General features: G+C 43.6%; 1 protein-coding gene across 2 annotated transcripts in view; it reads right to left on the reverse strand.

The window, feature by feature from the left end:
* Positions 1-19,166, reverse strand: part of DGKI (diacylglycerol kinase iota) — a 447,792-nt gene extending 428,626 nt beyond the window's left edge. For both annotated transcript variants that reach the window (XM_068550116.1, XM_068550115.1), the window contains exon 1: positions 18,763-19,166. In XM_068550116.1, coding sequence (XP_068406217.1) covers positions 18,763-19,166 — 404 coding nt within the window. The remainder of the gene's footprint in view (positions 1-18,762) is intronic.
* Positions 19,167-20,606: the final 1,440 nt, after the last annotated feature.

Here is a 20,606-nt window from a genome sequence, read left to right on the forward strand (position 1 = left end):
CTTGCTTCTCTATGGTTTCATACCAGGCCAGGAAGTCAATTATTTTAGTCCTCTCCTCCCCGGTCCTTCTTGACTTGATTTTCCCATGTGGATAATGGGTTCCTATAATGCCAGAGATGCTTCACCAAAGCTGTTTTGAGTAATTGTAAAAAGCACACAGTGAAATATATGAGAAGCACTAATTGCTGGAGAGACGCTGAAAACCACCACGCTACAGAACCCAGCCCCTCAGTGGGAATAACCGCTCACCCTTTGTGAACAACGTTCATCCATGTGTTACTCCTTCCGAAGATGACTTTTAGTTCCTGGAAGAGGTACTTTGCCATAAATGGGAGGGTAATTTACTGGAAGTTAAAGACCAGTTTCCAAGCATCCCATCTGCTCCCGGAAAGAGGTATTTTCTCCCAAATGGCCTGGAGAGAGGGACTAAGGGGTGATGGTGTGCAGTGCACTCTTAGAAAACAACAACAAAGTTTGCTCTCTGGAGACAAGATACTTGTCTAGATACATACAGGTTTCACCACAGTCTGTCTAAGCTAGAACAGAGATGGCGGAAATGCCTGGAAAGGCAGGACCCTGAGCTCCCATACATGGATCATGCAGCCTTCAAACTTAATGACAGTGCAACTAAAAAAAACAGATCACCTGCCAGCTTTGTACTCTGACATCTCCCCTTTTACACCCACACTTATAGGGACATTAAATACATATCTTCCTCTGATGCCCCGACCCTTCTTCCTGATAAACTCCACGACTTGTGCTAGCCTTATACAGTACTTTCTTTTGTCCTCATTTTTTATGTTTTTATTAAAAACATTTATTCTTATTACAAATGGAATACACGGCGATTGTGGAAAATTTAGAAAATACTGAAAAGTTTAAAGCAATGAAAACCTATCATTTGACTTTTGTCTTCATTGTAAGAGCCTTGAGTTGCCTGCAAAATCTCAATACAGTGAAATCTTGGCCACAATCCAACTCCTTGGCTGCAACCTAATTTTGCGTTATGCCATATTACTTCAGAAAACAGAATTCACAGCTATCCAGAGTATTCCGTCAAGATGTTACTGGTTCACGTCAGATATGGCCTCAAAAAACATACCTGGGGCTTCCCTGGTGGCGCAGTGGTTGAGAATCTGCCTGCCAATGCAGGGGACACGGGTTTGAGCCCTGGTCTGGGAAGATCCCACATGCTGCGGAACAGCTGGGCCCGTGAGCCACAACTACTGAGCCTGCGCGTCTGGAGCCTGTGCTCCACAACAAGAGAGGCCGCGACAGTGAGAGGCCCGCGCGCCGCGATGAAGAGTGGCCCCTGCTTGCCACAACTAGAGAATGCCCTCGCACAGAAACGAAAACCCAACACAGCCAAAAATAAATATAAAAATAAATTTAAAAAAAAAAAAAGAAAAGAAAAAGATTGTAGGTGTTATTATAAAAAAAAAAAAAAAAATACCTGTTCGGCAGTGCTTCCAAATCCTTAAAATTGCTGCTCACTCTTCATCACAGAACATGGGAGCGTGGCTATTAGGTGATCAGCTGTATTGAATTTTCTCCATATATTCAACAAATGTGTTGAGGCACCTATTTCTTCTCCTAAAATCACTGAGCCACAGGAGCATATGCTATATGGAGACATGAAATGCGGTTGCTATAAAAATGAAATGCTATTCTGGGAATACCTATGTCATTCCTTGAGCCGAATCTCCTTTACAGTGAAATGGCTGCTGTTTAGCAACTAAGGCAAAGGAAGAGCCTGAATAGTTCTCTATCTTCTTTTTTTTTCCCCCCTGTAGGAGGAGTACTAAACATCTACCATCATGCTGGTGGTGTCACTGTATGGTTTTCATGTAAACAGGAAGAGTCATGAGGGTGATAATTAGGTCATCATCCTCGTCCATGCGATATGGACTTGGTATGCCAGCCAGTGGTGGATTCCAACTTCGTTCATCGTGATGAACAACTGAGATAAATTCAAGTCAGCAAAATTAGCAGAAGGGAAATGTTGAGAACTCTCTTTCCAAAGAGCAGTGCAAGGAGGCAGGGCACTGAAGTGAAGGGAACATGGGACTTCAAATCCAAAAACTAGACTAAGCCTGGCAATGCCCCGTCACTGGCATGTGACTTTGGGGCAGGCACTTAGTGGTCATGGCTGTTCCCTGTACTGTACAAGGTCTATGAAAACAACACCTGCTCTACCACTCTGCCTGTTTTGAGGGTAAAATTAGATCAATTATGTGAAAGCAATTTATAAATGGTAAAGCTCTAAAAGCACCACACACATATTTATTATAAGTACCTAAATTTAGTCAGTATTAACAATTTAAGAAATTTGTTTTTTTTTTTTAAAAAAAATCCCTTAGATTTTGTTATAATTCTGCACTGGCTCATAGAAAGCTTCTGTTTGAATCTTTAAATAGCTTTGACGTTTATTTTTGAACTAGAGATTTATTTTGCTAAGAAATTCTGAAGGTTTTCTTCAAATGTGAAAGAATGACTCAGGTTTTTTAAATGATCCTTTGGAACTTTCTAGGTGTCTATAACTACACACACAAATATACTTATGAATTCTAAAACATGCTGTTATGGAAAAACTTATATTCCAATTACCTGAAGCCTGAATAGGCCCTTCAGTTAAAGGAGAAAGACTCAACTCTTCTTAGAATATTAAAAAAAAAAAAAAAAATTGTACCTACTATGCCATTGCAGCCACACAAAGTGCACATAAATTGTTCCTAACTTCTTCACTGAACCCCAAGTCACTGAACTATTACCTACCTCCCTTCAAGTTCCACTCTGATTACAAGAACTCATAAGGTCTTGTACTGGAGGTGGAATTGGAATCAGTGAGTACCAGGCTATAATCCCTGCAAATCATTTCCTGGCCCCAGAAAACTGGATTTATTCCCCCATTCATACAATGGAAAATTCATATAGTTTTAAAAAGAATCACCAAGGAAAGCTCAGTCTTGGCCTCCTTACAATTGCCAGTAGCATGTAGCTATTCACAAAGCTGAGTCTATGCTTGAACAGGGAAGGAATTCTTGTTTTCTTAGCCAATCAACCTTTGTAAAGACCTTTCTTTATGTCCTGTGTTAGGACTGCCTGGGCCCACTAAGATGAAACACACAGCTCTCTCCTCTCAAGGGATTTTGGTCTAATAAACTACTAGATGGTAGAAATATGGCTATTTGCACACAGGAAATGGAAAAGGGTGAAGAAGAACCAAAGTGAAAAACTGTATTAGGGAGGCAATAAGCAAATATGGGCATAGATCTAAACTCTGCCATTTAACTGGCTTTGTGACCTCAGACAAGTTGCTTAAAGTCTAAGCCCTAATGTCCTTATCTGTAAAATGGAAATAATAATAGTTCCTACTCAGTTGAGGGTTAAATGAAATACTATATATAAAATGTTTAACAGCTCTCGACACAGATTAAGCATTTCATAAAATCAGTAACTTGTACTAATTAATATTCACACAAGTAGGTAGGTAAGTAAATTAACACTTGCAGTCCAATTTGAACCAAGAAAAGCTTTTTCCTTCTCTTAGCTGCACTTCAAAAGAACTTTGGAAGTACACAGGCTGCCTCTGCAGACTCAGGGAACAGTCTACCAGTGGCTACTGGGAAGGGTGAGACCAGTGATGTCTGTTGCTTTTTGGTCATCGGGAGAAGAGGCAGGGTGCATTGCGAAGGTAGGTGGTGTTCACTCTGCCAGGGAAGACCATGCTCTGCAGCTTTTGGGGTTCAAGGTTCTTCTGCTTCCTGTCTAACTTCAGGTGCTGAAGACGGAGCTTCCACTGGAGAGAAACAAAAATACACTACAGATTACTGACTGAGAGGGGGCCAATTTAAAAGGAAGAAACTGTTTTAAATCAGGCTGTCTTCTTAAAAACCTCTAAAGGGAGTGCTCTCTGTCTGAGAGATTGCCTGAAACCCTGTCATGTACATAGGACAATGATAAGAACAAAGTCCTTTCAATTTGAAGAATTTTCCAGAAGTCTGTCTCCAAGTGATACATGGAACCCTTTCCAACTGCTTCCAGTTAAGCTTATGTAAAGCTCCTTTTTTAAATCTTTAAACAAATTGCTTTCAAGTGTTTCTAAAACAAAAATTAATTTTTCCATAGAATTTTGACATCTTACGTACAAAGGAATGACACATTTTAAAATGTTCTTTGGACCTTGCAAGAAGTCTATTTTCTGGCTATTTCCCGAAGATCTACACGATACACAAAAGCAACCAAACTGCCCTATCTTTGCCTTTTGAAGAAAAAAAATGGATTCACTTCCTCAATGCTTACTTCACAGTCTTGAGGCAGTTTTACTTGCTCAACAAATATTGAATAATCTTCTAAAATTAAAAAAAATAAAATATGTTGTTTGGTCTGGCTGAGATAACCGATAGCACATCCCAGAAGGCTGAGCCTTCCATTTCTGAAATAATCCAGGACAGGTAGCACCTGGGAGCTTTTTTCTCTGATTGCCAGGACACTGCAGCCAGCCATTGTCTGCACATACAAAGAAGACATCATCCAGCCAGGCCAGAAGAGAAATAACCTCTTTCCTGGGGTCCCTGGTGACAACTCTATTTCTAGTACCTCTGGCTGTATCTACTTGTCTATTCCTGAAACTGGGAAGCTCTGAGCTGAGACCCCTGTTCCCCACCCCTCCACGTCTGGCTTCCTGCTCCCAGCCAACCAGCTGGGCTGTGGGCCGCTGCTCCCTGACTCCTCTGCTCACTGCGCCTGTCGTCTGCGACCTTGGCCTTCTGCCTGATCCGATTTCCAGAGCACTCGGAAGCAGTTTTCTCCTCTTCACATCCTCTAGTACGAATGAACTAGTTTTTAATAAGTTGTGAAAGGAAAAGTACATATTCTATACCTTAATGAATGCCAAGCCTGTAAATTAAATTTCCTAAGTGTATATCTATCTCATTTTCATATAATCTGAATAATTTTGTCACTAGCTACCGACATTTGATGAATGTTCAATATTTTGAAGATTAAAAAAACGGGGACTTCCCTGGTGGCACAGTGGTTAAGAATCCACCTGCCACAGCAGGAGACATGGGTTCGAGCCCTGATCTGGGACGATCCCACATGCCGCAGAACAACTGAGCCTGTGAGCCACAACTACCGAGCCCACATGCCGCGACTACTGAAGTCCATGCCCCTAGAGCCCGTCCTCCGCAACAAGAGAAGCCACCGCAATGAGAAGCCCATGCACCGCAACGAAGAGCAGCCCCTGCCTGCCGTGACCAGAGAAAGCCTGCGCACGGCAACGAAGACCCAACGCAGCCAAAAATAATAAATAAATAAATAAATTTATAAAAAAGGAAAAAAGAATAAAAAAACGAAATCTGCTCCTTAACTGGGTTTAAGGACGGATGATACCACCCTAACAAACACACTCACAGCACTTACTTTGTGACAGGGAGCATTATCAGTGTCAACCTTCAAACAATCATACAAGGTAGGTACTATTGTCATTACCATTAGATGGGGAAACTAAGGCACAGAGGCACTAAGTAACTTGCCCATGGTCCCACAGCAGGCAGAGGTGGAGAACTGAACCCAGGAGGTAGGGCTCCAGAGCCGGGGCTCTTAGCCACTACTCTACTCTGCCTCTCATAGAATTGAAGAGTAAGAACAGTAAGATTTGATTGTGGTTTAATTATTACTGTTTTAAGCTTTGAATGTTTCCCCCTCCATCCAACAAAAGCCAGACCATTAATATTATAGCTTAACTTAGAATTGGTTCCTTATTTATGAGTCTTAAAATCTAAAGGCCATTCTCCACTTGAGCAAAACCCATGGAGGTTAGGCGCAAGAACTCCCCAAGTCCCCATCTAAAAGCCACTGCCTTTAAAAAGCAGTATTTGCTCCATTTCAAAGGCTCACAAAACCTCAGGGCTGGAAGGAAAAAACATTAAAATTAATCTGCAAAGAGCCTTCTTCCCACCTCTACCCAACCACAGTTGCCTCCCTCAGCCAATACACACAGCCCTGATGGGTTGATTTTTTCTAAAATTACCCAAACAGTGCTCATGCCACCTCTCTGAACCCTAAGGATGTCAGGAAACTCATCAGCCATTCTTCAGGTGCTTTATATGTTACGTGAATAAAAAGTAGCTGGCACATTTTCAAAGACTCTGTTATTAAACAAGTTAAAAGCAAAACAAAGGTTTAGTTTAGAGTCGCGAAGTTGACTGAGGAATTCTTCCTAAAATAACTTTTCCACAGCAGTCAGTCAGGTGAGTTGGAAGGAGAGAATGAGTGAAGTAACAGTACAGAACAGAGGCCGTGGGGCGGGGCGGCTGGACCACGGTCGGGGCAGATTCCGGGAACATAGGGCAGCCATCTTTCTGCACGTTCTAAGTTCTACTCACAGAAGGACAAGTCAACAGAACATTCCCTGAGGAGAAAATCAATGATGCCCCTTGGAAAGGGATGAGACAGACAGAGCTGGAGAGCTAATTAGTGCTACTCAGAAGGCAAATTAAGGCCTTTTCTTTGACAAGCTGCAAATAGCTGGTTAAGCAAGAGATTCTGCCAACCCTCTCCAGCCTCCAACAGCTGGCCGAATGGCTGGCGCAGGTACTCACACAGGAAGTTGTAAACAGAAACAGTCCTGGGCCATTGGACAAAGTGTAAATGAGAAAAAGGCAGACCTTTCTCTGAGTAAAAAGGAAAAATCACAGTTGAGATGGACAGGGAACGAATAACATAGTAGTTTATTTAAAGAAGGCAATTAAATTCATTCATTCAATAAATATTTATCCAACACCTACTGAGCAATAAGAACAGGATTCAGGGATTCAAATGATAAGGTGCAATTTTTGTCCTCAAAGGAGCTAACAACTTAGCAGGGAAGCATACGACATTTAAAGTTAACTCTGTGCAAGGCACTGTGCCGAGTTCTCTACCTAAAGTAACTCATTTAATTCTAACAAACCTCTAAGAGAGGTATTGCTATTACCACGTGAGCCTCAAAGGGGTGACATAACATTCCCAAGATCCGTTAGAACGTGCCAGGTTCAAATGCTAGTCTAATTCCCAGGAGAGAAAATTACAATTCAGTCCCAACACAGCTGTTTAAAAGCATCATGTGAGGACAGGAGAGGACCAACCACCTACCACACAAAGTGGACCCTTTTGAGTTCAAGCCTAAGGAGGAGTTTGCCTGATGAACAAGCCAGGGATGAGTTATGGGAGCGTGACGTGCAAACAGACCTAACTTGGCGTTTTTCTTTCTTTAATCTTCTATATTGCAAGGGTTTGTTATGCCTTGTAACGGGCCCAACATTCCAGCCAGTTCAAACAATTCCAACCACTTCAAACCATTTGAAATTTGCCCATTTTCATAGTGATTTCAAGCAAATTCAACTTCAGAGAAACATAAAAAGCCTAACAGCTTAGATTTTGCTTTGCTCCTTACCTTCTTTCCCGAGCTATCCATTCATATACCACCATTAATGCAGTAACTACTGTCCTAAAACGACAGTTATAGGGTCTCAGAAAAAATAATTAGGATCAGTGTTACCAATATAACACTGTATAAGAAAGCAAATGTCACAGCCCAACATGTAGGCAATGGTCCTTCCAGATGTTTCCGGTCTCAGAGTGAGTGCTTCTGAACCCACTTCAAGGACACCTCAAGGTTGGGTAAGGAATGTGTATCCCAGATGCCAGCCCAGAAAAGCCTGGAAGGTGCAGCTAGCCTGGGCCCTCACTAGGAATCCTCATTTTCTCAGATTAGAAAGTAGAGTTCCAAAGAGCTAGTTCTAGTCTAACTGAATCTGACCCTGTGAGGCAATGCTGCTGTTGCCACAGCGGAAATAAACACCAACAAAGCTCCCATCAACTTCTTCATCCCTTGATGCCACAGGACACGGTGCTGTCACTCGCCCATGGGAAAACCGAGCCTCTAAAAGATCAATTAGAGCAGATTAAGGACTCTGGACAGTAGTTCGAGTGCAATCTTGCCTGGTGTGTGTCTTGATGGAGGAAGTGTACACTTAGCCAAGTCCTAAGTAATTACTGAGGAAGGAAACAGTAAACTGGAACCAAGTTTTTGTTTTTGTTTTTAACATCTTTATTGGAGTATAATTGCTTTACAATGGTGTGTTAGTTTCTGCTTTATAACAAAGTGAATCAGCTCTACGTATACATAAATCCCCATATCTCCTCCCTCTTGCGTCTCCCTCCCTTCCTCCCTATCCCACCCCTCTAGGTGGTCACAAAGCACTGAGCTGATCTCCCTTGCTATGCAGGAGCTTCCCACTGGTTATCTATTTTACATTTGGTAGTGTATATATGTCCATGCCACTCTCTCACTTTGTCCCAGCTTAGCCATCCCCCTCCCTGTGTCCTCAAGTCCATTCTCTATGTCTGCATCTTTATTCCTGTCCTGCCCCTAGGTTCATCAGAACCATTTTTTTTTTAGATTCCATTCATATGTGTTAGCATAAAGTATTTGTTTTTCTCTTTCTGACTTACTTCACTCTGTATGACAGACTCTAGGTCCATCCAATTCACTAAAGATAACTCAATTTCATTTCTTTTTATGGCTGAGTAATATTCCACTGTAAACATGTGCGACATCTTCTTTATCCATTCATCTGTCGATGGACACTTAGGTTGCTTCCATGTCCTGGCTATTGTAAATAGTGCTGCAATGAACATTGTGGTACATGACTCTTTTTGAATTACGGTTTTCTCAGGGTATATGCCCAGTAGTGGGATTGCTGGGTCATATGGTAGTTCTATTTTTAGTTTTTTAAGGAACCTCCATACTGTTCTCCATAGTGGCTGTATCCATTTACATTCCCACCAACAATGCAAGAGGGTTCCTTTTTCTCCACACCCTCTCCAGCATTTATTGTTTGTAGATTTTTTGATGATGGCCATTCTGACTGCTGTGAGGTGATACCTCATTGTAGTTTTGATTTGCGTTTCTCTACTAATTAGTGATGTTGAGCATGCTTTCATATGTTTGTTGGCAATCTGTATATCTTCTATGGAGAAATGTCTATTTAGGTCTTCTGCCTATTTTTGGATTGGGTTGTTTACCTTTTGATATTGAGCTGCATGAGCTGCTTGTATATTTTGGAGATTAATCCTTTGTCACTTGCTTCTTTTGCAACTATTTTCTCCCGTTCTGAGGGTTGTCTTTTCATCTTGTTTATGGTTTCCTTTGCTGTGCAAAAGCTTTTAAGTTTCATTAGGTCCCCTTTGTTTATTTTTGTTTTTATTTCCATTTCTCTAGGAGGTGGGTCAAAAAGGATCTTGCTGTGATTTATGGCGAAGAGCGTTCTGCCTATGTTTTCCTCTAAGAGTTTTATAGTGTCTGGCCTTACATTTAGGTCTTTAATCCATTTTGAGTTTATTTTTGTGTATGGTGTTAGGAAGTGTTGTAATTTCATTCTTTTACATGTACCTGTCCAGTTTCCCCAGCACCATTTATTGAAGAGGCTGTCTTTTTTCTCCATTGTATACTCTTGCCTCCTTTATCAAAGATAAGGTGACCATATGTGCATGGGTTTATCTCTGGGCTTTCTATCTTGTTCCATTGATCTATATTTCTGTTTTTGTGCCAGTACCATACTGTCTTGATTACTGTAGCTTTGTAGTATAGTCTGAAGTCAGGGAGTCTGATTCCTCCAGCTCCATTTTTCTTTCTCAAGATTGCTTTGGCTATTCAGGGGCTTTTGTGTTTCCATACAGATTGTGAAATTTTTTGTTCTACTTCTGTGAAAAATGTCATTGGTAGTTTGACAGGGATTGCATTGAATCTGTAGATTGCTTTGGGTAGTATACTCATTTTCACAATGCTGATTCTTCCAATCCAAGAACATGGTATATCTCTCCATCTGTTTGTATCATCTTTAATTTCTTTCATCAGTGTCTTATAGTTTTCTGCATACAGGTCTTTTGTCTCCTTAGGTAGGTTTATTCCTAGTTATTTTATTCTTTTTGTTGCAATGGAAAATGGGAGTGTTTCCTTCATTTCTCTTTCAGATTTTTCATCATTAGTGCATAGGAATGCAAGAGATTTCTGTGCATTAATTTTGTATCCTGCTACTTTACCAAATTCACTGATTAGCTCTAGTAGTTTTCTGGTAGCATCTTTAGGATTCTCTATGTATAGTATCATGTCACCTGCAAACAGCAACAGTTTTACTTCTTCTTTTCTGATTTGGATTCCTTTTATTTCTTTTTCTTCTCTGATTGCCGTGGCTAAAACTTACAAAACTATGTTGAATAATAGTGGTGAGAATGGGCAACCTTGTCTTTTTCCTGATCTTAGAGGAATTGGTTTCAATTTTTCACCATTGAGAATGATGTTGCCTGTGGGTTTGTCATATATGGCCTTTATTGTGTTGAGGTAGATTCCCTACATGCCTCCTTTCTGGAGAGTTTTTATGATAAATGTGTGTTGAATTTTGTCAAAAGCTTTTTCTGCATCTACTGAGATCATCACATGGTTTTTCTCCTTCAGTTGGTTAATACAGCGTATCACATTGATTGATTTGCATATATTAAAGAATCCTTGCATTCCTGGGATAAACCCCACTTGATCATGGTGTATGATCCTTTTAAAGTGCTGTGGGATTCTGTTTGCTAGTATTTTGTTGAGGATTTTTGCATCTATATTCATCAGTGATATTGGCCTATAAGTTTTCTTTTTTTGTGACATCTTTGTCTGATTTTGGTATCAGGGTGATGGTGGTCTTGTAGAATGAGTTTGGGAGTGTTCCTCCCTCTGCCATATTTTGGAAGAGTTTGAGAGGATGGGTGTTAACTCTGCTCTAAATGTTTGATAGAATTCACCTGTGAAGCCATCTGGTCTTGGGCTTTTGTTTCTTGGAAGATTTTTAATCACAGTTTCAATTTCAGTGCTTGTGACTGGTCTGTTGATATTTTCTATTTCTTCCTGTTCAGTCTTGGAAGGTTGTGCTTTTCTAAGAATTTGTCCATTTCTTCCAGGTTGTCCATTTTATTGGCATATAGTTGCTTACAGTAATCTCTCCAGATCCTTTGTATTTCTGCAGTGGCAGGTGTTACTTCTCCTTTGTCATTTCTAATTCTGTTGATTTGAGTCTTCTCCCTTTTTTTCTTGATGAGTCTGACTAATGGTTTATCAATTTTGTTTACCTTCTCAAAGAACCAGCTTTTAGTTTTATTGATCTTTGCTATTGTTTCCTTCATTTCTTTTTCATTTATTTGTGATCTGATCTTTATGATTTCTTTCTTTCTGCTAACTGAAGGGGTTTTGTTGTTCTTCTTCTTCTTTCACTAATTGCTTTAGGTGTAAGGTTAGGTTATTTATTTGAGATTTTTCTTGCTTCTTGAGGTAGGATTGTATTCCTATAAACTTCCCTCTTAGAAGTGCTTTTGTTGCATCCCATAGGTTTTTGGTCATTGTGTTTTCAATGTCATTTGTTTCTAGGTATTTTTTGATTTCCTCTTTGATTTTGTCAGTGATCTCTTGGTTATTTAGTAGTGTATTGTTTAGCCTCTATGTATTTGTATTTTTTACATTTTTTTGTCCTGTAAGTGATACCTAGTCTCATAGCGTTGTGGTCGGAAAAGATACTTGATACGATTTCAATTTCTTAAATTTACCAAGGCTTCATTTGTGACCCAAGATATGGTCTATCCTGGGGAATGTTCCATGAGCACTTGAGAAGAAAGTGTATGGTGTTGTTTTTGGATGGAATGTCCCTATAAATATCAATTAAGTCCATCTTGTCTAATGTGTCATTTAAAGCTTATATTTCCTTACTTACTTTCATTTTGGATGATCTGTCCATTGGTAAAAGTGGGGTATTAAAGTCCCCTACTATTATTGTGTTACTGTCGATTTCCCCTTTTATGGCTGTTAGCATTTGCTTTATGTATTGAGGTGCTCCTATGTTGGGTGCATAAATATTTACAATTGATATATCTCCTTCTTGGATTGATCCCTTGATCATTATTTAGTGTCCTTCTTTGTCTCTTGTAATAGTCTTTATTTTAAAGTCTATTTTGTCTGATATGAGAATTGCTACTCCAGCTTTCTTCTGATTTCCATTTGCATGGAATATCTTTTTCCATCCCCTCACTTTCAGTCTGTATGTGTCTCTAGGTCTGAAGTGGGTCTCTTGTAGACAGCCTATGTATGGGTCTTGTTTTTGTATCCATTCAGCCAATCTATGTATTTTGGTTGGAGCATTTAATCCATTTACATTTAAGGTAGTTATCGATACGTATGTTCCTATTACCATTTTCTTAATTGTTTGGGTTTGTTTTGGTAGGTCTTTTCCTTCTCTTGTATTTCCTGCCTAGAGAAGTTCCTTTAGCATTTGCTATAAAGCTGGTTTGGTGGTGTTGAATTCTCTTAACTTTTGCTTGTCTGTAAAGGTTTTAATTTCTCTGTCAAATCTGAATGAGATCCTTGCTGGGTAGAGTAATCTTGGTTGTAGGTTTTTCCCTTTCATCATTTTAAATATGTCCTGTCACTCCCTTCTGGCTTGCAGAGTTTCTGCTGAAAGATCAGCTGTTAACGTTATGGGGGTTCCCTTGTATGTTATTTGTTGCTTTTCCCTTGCTGCTTTTAATATTTTTTCTTTGTATTTAATTTTCATAGTTTGATTAATATGTGTCTTGGCATGTTTCTCCTTGGATTTATCCTGTATAGGACTCTCTGCACTTCCTGGACTTGATTGACTATTTCCTTTCCCACGTTAGGGAAGTTTTCAACTATAATCTCTTCAAATATTTTCTCAGACCCTTCCTTTTTCTCTTCTTCTGCGACCCTTATAATTCGAATGTTGGTACATTTAATGTTGTTCCAGAGGTCTCTGAGACTGTCCTCAAGTCTTTTCATTCTTTATTCTTTATTCTGCTCTGCAGTAGTTATTTCCACTCTTTTGTCTTCCAGGTCACTTATCCGTTCTTCTGCCATTGATTCTTTCTAGAGTATTTTTAATTTCATTTATTGTGTTGTTCACCATTGTTTGTTTGCTCTTTAGTTCTTCTAGGTCCTTGTTAAACATTTCTTGTATTTTCTCCATTCTATTTCCAAGATTTTGGATCATCTTTACTATCATTACTCTGAATTCTTTTTCAGGTAGACTGCCTAGTATTTCCTCTTCATTTGTTAGGTCTGGTGGGTTTTTGCCTTGCTCCTTCATCTGCTGCATATTTCTTTGTCTTCTCATTTTGTTTAACTTACTTTGTTTGGGGTCTCCTTTTCACAGGCTGCAGATTCGTAGTTCCCATTGTTTTTGGTGTCTGACCCCAGTGGGTGAGGTTGGTTCAGTGGCTTGTGTAGGCTTCCTGGTGGAGGGGACTGGTGCCTGTGTTCTGGTGGGTGGGGCTGGATCTTGTCTTTCTGGTGGACAGTGCCACATCTGGTGGTGTGTTTTGGGGTGTCTGTGAATTTAGTATGATTTTAGGCAGCCTCTTTGCTAATGGGTGGGGTTGTGTTCCTGTCTTGCTAGTTGTTTGGCATAGGGCATCCAGCACTGGAGCTTGCTGGCCATTGGTTGGAGCTGGGTGTTGTTAGTGTTGAGACAGAGCTCTCTGGGAGAGCCCTCACCGACTGATATTATGTGGGGCCAGGAGGTCTCTGGTGGTCCAATGTCCTGAACTCAGCTCTCCCACCTCACAGGCTCAGGCCTGACACCCAGCTGGAGCACCAAGACCCTATCAGCCACATGGCCAGGTATGTGGGGATTTTCTTGCCTTTTGGGAAGTCTGAGGTCTTCTGCCAATGTTCAGTAGCTGTTCTGTTAGGAGCTGTTCCACATGTAGATGTATTTTTGATGTATCTGCGGGTAGGAAGGTGATCTTTACGTCTTACTCCTCCGCCATCTTGAAGGTCCCCCTGCAATAGGAGACTCCACTGAAGATGCCAACCTCCGCAAGAGCTAGAGGTGCAGAGGCATTTTTTTCAGAGGGTTTGCAGCTTGCTTGTTTTTTTCTTTTCCTTTGTGCTTTGTCTAGTTTCACTTGTTCACAAGGTGCTTCATGCAGAGGCCTCACACCCAGCACTTCAGATCAGAGTGCCTAGTCAGAAATGGCTGCGCTGACACCTCCAAAAGCCAAATTTTTAAAAATCTCCTTTCCCCAGCTCAGTGTGAAGGAAGGTCTTCTCCAGGCACGTGCAACCAAGAAGGCAGGGCTCCCTTTCCACCTTGCTCCCCATCCAGGGATATGGTTTCACCCAGGGAGGGGCTGGCCACCAGCACTTCTCATCCTCAGCCCACAGTTCTGTCTTCCAGAAGCACTATTCCAGGCAGGCTTGGACAAGAGAACCTGTCTTCTTTCCTCAACTCAACTCCCATTCACAGAGAGGAAGCTCTAGTCCAGGGGCAGTAGGTGGAGAATCTAGAACCAAGGTTTTTATCTGATCCTGAAGTCTCTAAATATCAAACAAATGTGTAAAGAGCAGACAAAAAATTTTTTAAATAAAATAAAAGTATTTACAAAGGAGGATGCTTCATACTGATATTCAGGAAAAGAAAACTTCCCCCCATACAATATTGATTCCCATGCAAGGAAGAACAATGTCCATGCTCTCCTACTTGGCTTTCAACATTCCAATAGTCTTTCCTAAAAATCACAGTCTTGTGTTGCAGGATAATACTCAAAACGGAAATACTTTGTTCTTATCAACCTGTAAAGAATGAATAGACCCTTTTTTACCTTGCAGCATAATCTAAGAAGTTAAAAGCTCCTTGCTGCTACTTTTATCTCACACCAAAAACTCCCTTTCAGGAAGGTCTGGTATTACCATCCTGGTTTATAAGTAGAGAAACTGAAGCACAGGCATTACTATCTCATGAGTAATGGTAACTGTCCAGTCCTCCTTACAAACAAAACCACACTTCAACATTTATTCTGTGCTGCTCAAAGAGGTACGGACAGGCCAGCTCTTCACTGGATCTAGGTTCACCTACACAACTCCTGTGTAGTTTTTATTAAAAGACGTATAAAATTCTAACCTGGGTATCTTCACAGAGATGGCAGGTGTCATGTAGGTGGTTTTGTTCTCAGAAGCAAAACCAATATATTTTCTGGTGATCACGAATTTATATTCATTTCTGTCTCAGAAAGAGTAGAGGAGTTACTTTAAATTATATGGCCAAAGGGACACGGTCCAAAGAATAAAGTATACAAGAGATAATAAATAATGACCTGTGATATATTACGGAAGAGGTAAAAGAAGAGCTTACGCTGCACACACACATGCAAACACAGACACCCAAGGGAAGCGTTCGAGCCAGAAGTGAATGGTTAGGGAAGCATGATGGGGTGTAAAAAGAATGTCATTTAGAGTCAGATCTGGGTTTAAAGCTGCCTCTTACCCAAGCTCTAAGCCTCAGGTTCATTTGTTTATAAAATGGAAATAACCATAATCGCATCATAAAACTGTCATTGAACAGTAAATAAGATATAACATAGAAGAATACTTAGCGCAGTGCCTGTACACAGAAGACAACGGACATCAGCTACCTTCTCCTTCCCCTCCTCTGCATGTTTCTAAATGATTTTTTTTTAATTTTACTGACTTAAGTGGGAATTCTTACAGTGGTTAAAAAAAACCAGTTCCTGCACATTACATAGTCATCGGCACATATGTATCTGTTGCAGCACCATAATTTGCAAAGAAAAAGGAAGTAGTAATTTTAAGAGAAAAGTACCAGCTCACTTGCACTGCCTTCTGAAACCTTCAGCTTTACAATCTACCGAGCCTATTTGCTCTAGGGGAGCAGAATCTGAAATAAAGGAAGAATTCTCATGAGAAAAATGGTTCCCCCAAAAAGAAAGAGAAGATAATGAGGGGAAATCGAGGGGTATATAAAGGAGTTTATTTTACTTAACAAAGTAAAAGTCGAGCAAAATGAATAATCTGCCTCCAGAAATGGTTATTTAAAGGTTTTCTGTAAAGGGCTCTGGTTCCTAAAAAGACAGGAGTCATTGCATATGCCCACCCACTCCTCATTTATTTTTAAACCCTAGCTTATATGTTCCTTAGCAACAGAAGGAGCAGATGAGACCCCCACACACACACGCACATGCACACCATCTCCCCCAGCCCCCTTCTTCTCTCCTGTCAAGTGTCATTCCGCAAATACCCATGTTCTTCAAAAGATTTTTTTGACCACCTGCAGATCTCTTCTTCCCCACCTCAAATGATCCCCCTTACACAGCAGCCATACTTCACATCCTAACTCAACCCCTTCACTTAGATTCCATTCTGTAAGGTCTTCCTGACCCCTCTCCATCAACTTCCACCAGTCGCCGTCCTCAGGTGCCCCCCAGAAGTGAGGGGATGTGGTCCTCACTGAGAAGCCAACGCCCAGCTCCAGCCAAAGCTGCTCTTTTCTTACAGACCATTCATTAACCCACCAGCGAAATGGCCAGGCCCAACTACATCTGAGTCCAACATAAATGGCTGCCCTGGTGAATGGGTAGGCCATTCACCGTGACTCTAAAAAAATCATCATCATCATCATCAAAATGGAGACACTCTCCAGGGTACCCAGGACAAACACGTGCCAGATGAAATACCTACCTTCTGCTGTCTTTCCTCTGACTTTGGGACTGCCTGGCCTTGTTTGGCTGGGCATGGCTTATGAATTCAAAGATCAATTGTTCAGCCTTTGGAAAAAAAGGGCAGAGCAGCAATCCTCAGATATGAGTGTGCTTATGCATTGCCTGAGGAGCTTGCTAAAAACTCCCACCCACAGAGAGCTTGATTTTGTAAGTGTGGGGTGGTGGGCATTTTTAACCAGCCACCTGAGGCGATGCTGTGGCAGGAGCCTTCCTGAACTGGGGACTGTAAAGCTTTATTTGAAAGGAAATGATGTCCACAAAGTGGGATCCACCTCCGTGGATTGTAAGGCAGATGCGGTGTTATCCTTCTGCTAGAAAAACACCGTGTCTGGGTCGATGTCTATGTTTGCGTGTGCACACCCTTACACATGCATGAGTGAGCATGCAACCCAGAAGGCCATGGCCTCACAGAGTACTCATTTCCAAGACAGGGGCTCAGGGAACGACCCCTGCCAAGAAGCAAGCTGAGATGATTTCCCTTGCAAACTCTGGCTTTGTAGCCCTACCCAGTGAGGAGTCACGATGATGAATACCAACGACACAGGAACGATTCTGGGCCCAGGAGCCCAGGCCCACAATGTGCTCTGCATTATCAACCGTCCCCTCCAACTCGCAGCTCCTAAATTAGGCTGACTGTAGCCCCTGGTCCCCTAAGGGCCAGACAGGCCATCATAGCTAAGAAGTAGAACTGCCTGTGTCCTAGCATACCTCCCTAGAGCTACCTCACTCTCCACCACGTGTCTATTTTTAGAAACCAGAAATATAAAGAGAAAGATCCATTTTGTCCTGATCTACATGAGTAACTAAAAGAGCAAGTCAGGTGGGAAACTCCCTCAATGCACAGTGAACAAACTGCACGTGGGGGATGAGGGAGTTAACACCTCCCCAGGAAGGCCGTTTCAGAGTCGTCAGGAGCCAACACTGAGACACAGAGCACATGCCCTAGTGACCGGGGCCTGCAGTCCAGGCAATGCCAGTGGGGATCCCGGTGATTCACACACATGCTCCCAGAAATACAACACACACCCTCACAAACCCACGCACCTCTGTCATCTGCTTTTGCTTACATAACACCACATGGTGTGACAGGCTTAAAACTTTATAAGCATTTCTGGAAAGGACTGCTAACTTAAAATGAGGAGGGTCACAAGGATGCTTTTACTGACCCCTTTTCAAGAAATACTCCAAAGCCAAGGAAGTGCACATCTTTGTAATTCTATGCTTGTTTATCACCTCAACTTTTAAAATTAACAAGCAGTAAGGGTCTCCAAAACTCTCCAAATCTATCAATATCTTTATTCTTGCCTGAAGGTGGGGGGCAGGGGGGAGGAGAGAACCTACTGGATCCTCATTTCTCATTCGTGAATCCTGACACAATTGGGGGTAGTCTTTTGGCATCATTCGGAGGCCATTTATCCCACACTGTCCTTGTCTTGTAAATACACCCATCCTAGGGGCAAGCACGGCCCCATTCTCTCCCCCACCCCTTGCTTGCCAGCAGGCTTCCCAAGTCGTCCTTCTGAGCACACCCAGGAGAGAGGGAGAGACCACGTGTACGTGTGACCCTCCGGAACCAGTTGTGTATCTGCAGACACAGATTCACAACGACTCTTCCTTAATGGGATATTTCAGTGCAGGTCCAACTTCCATAAGGATTTCTCTTCAGGATAGAACGCTGTTCTTTTCTGCCTGTCCGTGATCTCAAGTATCAAGTTAGTGCCAAAGGTGCAACCAGTAAAATCGGCAAGGTAGGGGGAGTGGTTGAAGATGACCCCGGCGTAGGGACAACTTTGAGGACTTCTCTCAAGAAAACCTGGCATATGTGTGTGTGCACCCCGCTCCCACACACACACACACACACGCATTTTTACTGTTGTTGTTCTGACCTCAGGGACCCAGTCCTCTCTCCAGTTCCGGGGGGGGGAACCTGGCGCACGAAGCTTTCCTCCAGCCCAGAAGGCTGGGATGAGAAGTGAACACACAGCCCAGAACGGGGAGGGAGAAGAGGAGAGAGAGGGAGGGAGGGAGGCAGAGAGAGAGAGAGAGAGGGCGCCAGGTGCCCCCAAGTCCGAGGAAGCGCCTTTCGAGAGCGCAGAGCGGGTCTCGCGCCCCGCGGCGGCACCTGCCTCCCGGCTGCCGGGCTCGCGTTCCTACCTGTACGAGACCTGCTTCCGGAAAGTTAAGTTCCGCAGCTTCTCCTCCAGCGCCTCGTCCTTCTCGTTCGGGCCGGCGGCCCCGGGCTCTTCCAGGGCAGCGGCCCCAGCCGCCGCCGCTGCCCCCGCGCCCCTCGGGTCCGCACCGCCCTCGGCGCCCAGGCAGCAGCTCCCGGCGCCGCTTCCGCTGCTGCTGCTGCCGCCCGTTGCCCCCTTCTCCTCTGCCGCCGAGGAGCTGGGGTTCATGGCGACCGCTCCGGCGGCCGCGGAGGGAGCCGAGGCGGCGCCGCTGCAGAAGCCGGACACACGAACAGCACTGACGGCGGCCGCCACCGCCGGAGGGCGAACAGGTCTGCGCGCCGCTCGCAGGGGCGGCAAATGGCAGCCCCTTCCCGCAGCATCCATCCGCGGCGGCCCCGCACCGGGGCATTGTGGGAAACTCCGTGCCTCCACTCCCCCTCCCCGACCAATCAGAGGCCACCTCCCTCCGCCTCCCCCTCCCTCCCCGCTGCAAACCCGCGCCCTCCCGCCCCCCTGGCCTTTTCCTAAATCGGGGGCACCGGCCAGGGCCGAACCGGAACTCGGCCCTGAGGTGTCGGGTCGCCGGAGAGGTGGACAGAGGGCAGGGGATGAGGAGGCGCCGGGCTGGGGGCGCGGACACTGGCAGCAAGAGAGGAGAGCTCCGGAGGGAAATTCGGAGGACAGCGTGCCGCACCCCGGTTAAGACACGAGGAAGCGGACACCGGGAAGGGAGAGGTGCCCTGCCCAGGCAGCCGGCCCGGGAGCGGGAGCGCCCACCTTGGTGCCCGTCCCCTGATGCCTGATGTCCGGGGCGGCATTCTCCCCACCGCCGCTGCCCGACCGTGCAGAGCCGGAGCCTGGCAGAAGCCTCCCGACCGTGGGAAACCTCGGGGGGGAATGCAGCGGGCGCGTGGTCGGTGCGAACCTGGGAGAGAATTTGTAAATTAAGCAGGGTAAATTAAGGCATGAGGAGGTGGTCCAGTTTACGATGCAGGCGAAGCGCCTACCTCCTCTCTCGGGGCGAGGGCTGGGACCCTTTCATCCCTGAATCCCCCAGCCCAGAGCCTTCCTTACACACATAGAAAGATCTTCCTAAACAGCTGTTCATAGATTGAATCGGATCACAGGCCCCTCAGCGAAGCAGAAAGACTGAGAGAATCCAGGAGGCAAAGTGAGGACGTGAGCGCTGGGCGCTGCAGCGGCAGAGCGGAAAGGAAAGGAAGGGCCCGCTTAAGGAGGGGCTTCCAACCTCTGCGGACCCCACTGCCGACACAAAGCCAAGCTTGCCGTCTCTGCAGATTTAATTGTCCACCGCTCTCTTGTTTTTGTTTCTAAGGTTATTGAAAACTCTATGAGGTTTGAATGATGTGCAACAAAGTGTGTGAGACAGATAGTTTTCCAAATTAGGAATTTTCACGCAAGAATCACTGCTGTCAACAAACACGAGAAAGATTTATACTGAAGGCTAAGTGTAGTAACCAAAATACATGGACAGGCAATGAGAGAACCAGAGCAGGGAAGAATTTCAGGTCGGTGTTGCTGACCCCAAACAAGTTGCTTGATTCTTTTTTCCCCGCTTTATTTTCTCACGACTAGAAAGAATTAGGAGATTGAATAAGATACCTCAGATCTCTCTCAACTCCCTCATTCTGTAATTTGCTGCATGTGTACATTATAATAAGCCAAGGGTCAGGGCATTTCCAGAGTGGAGTGAGGAAAGGTAATAATAATAAAAATAATTTTAAAAACAGCTAGTGGTTATTAAGCCCTGGTTTTTACGTGACAGATGTGCTAAGCACTTCACATGCCTATCTCCGTGCTTTT

Source organism: Eschrichtius robustus, chromosome 8 (genome assembly GCF_028021215.1).
Source record: "Eschrichtius robustus isolate mEscRob2 chromosome 8, mEscRob2.pri, whole genome shotgun sequence".
Lineage (NCBI taxonomy): Eukaryota > Metazoa > Chordata > Mammalia > Artiodactyla > Eschrichtiidae > Eschrichtius > Eschrichtius robustus.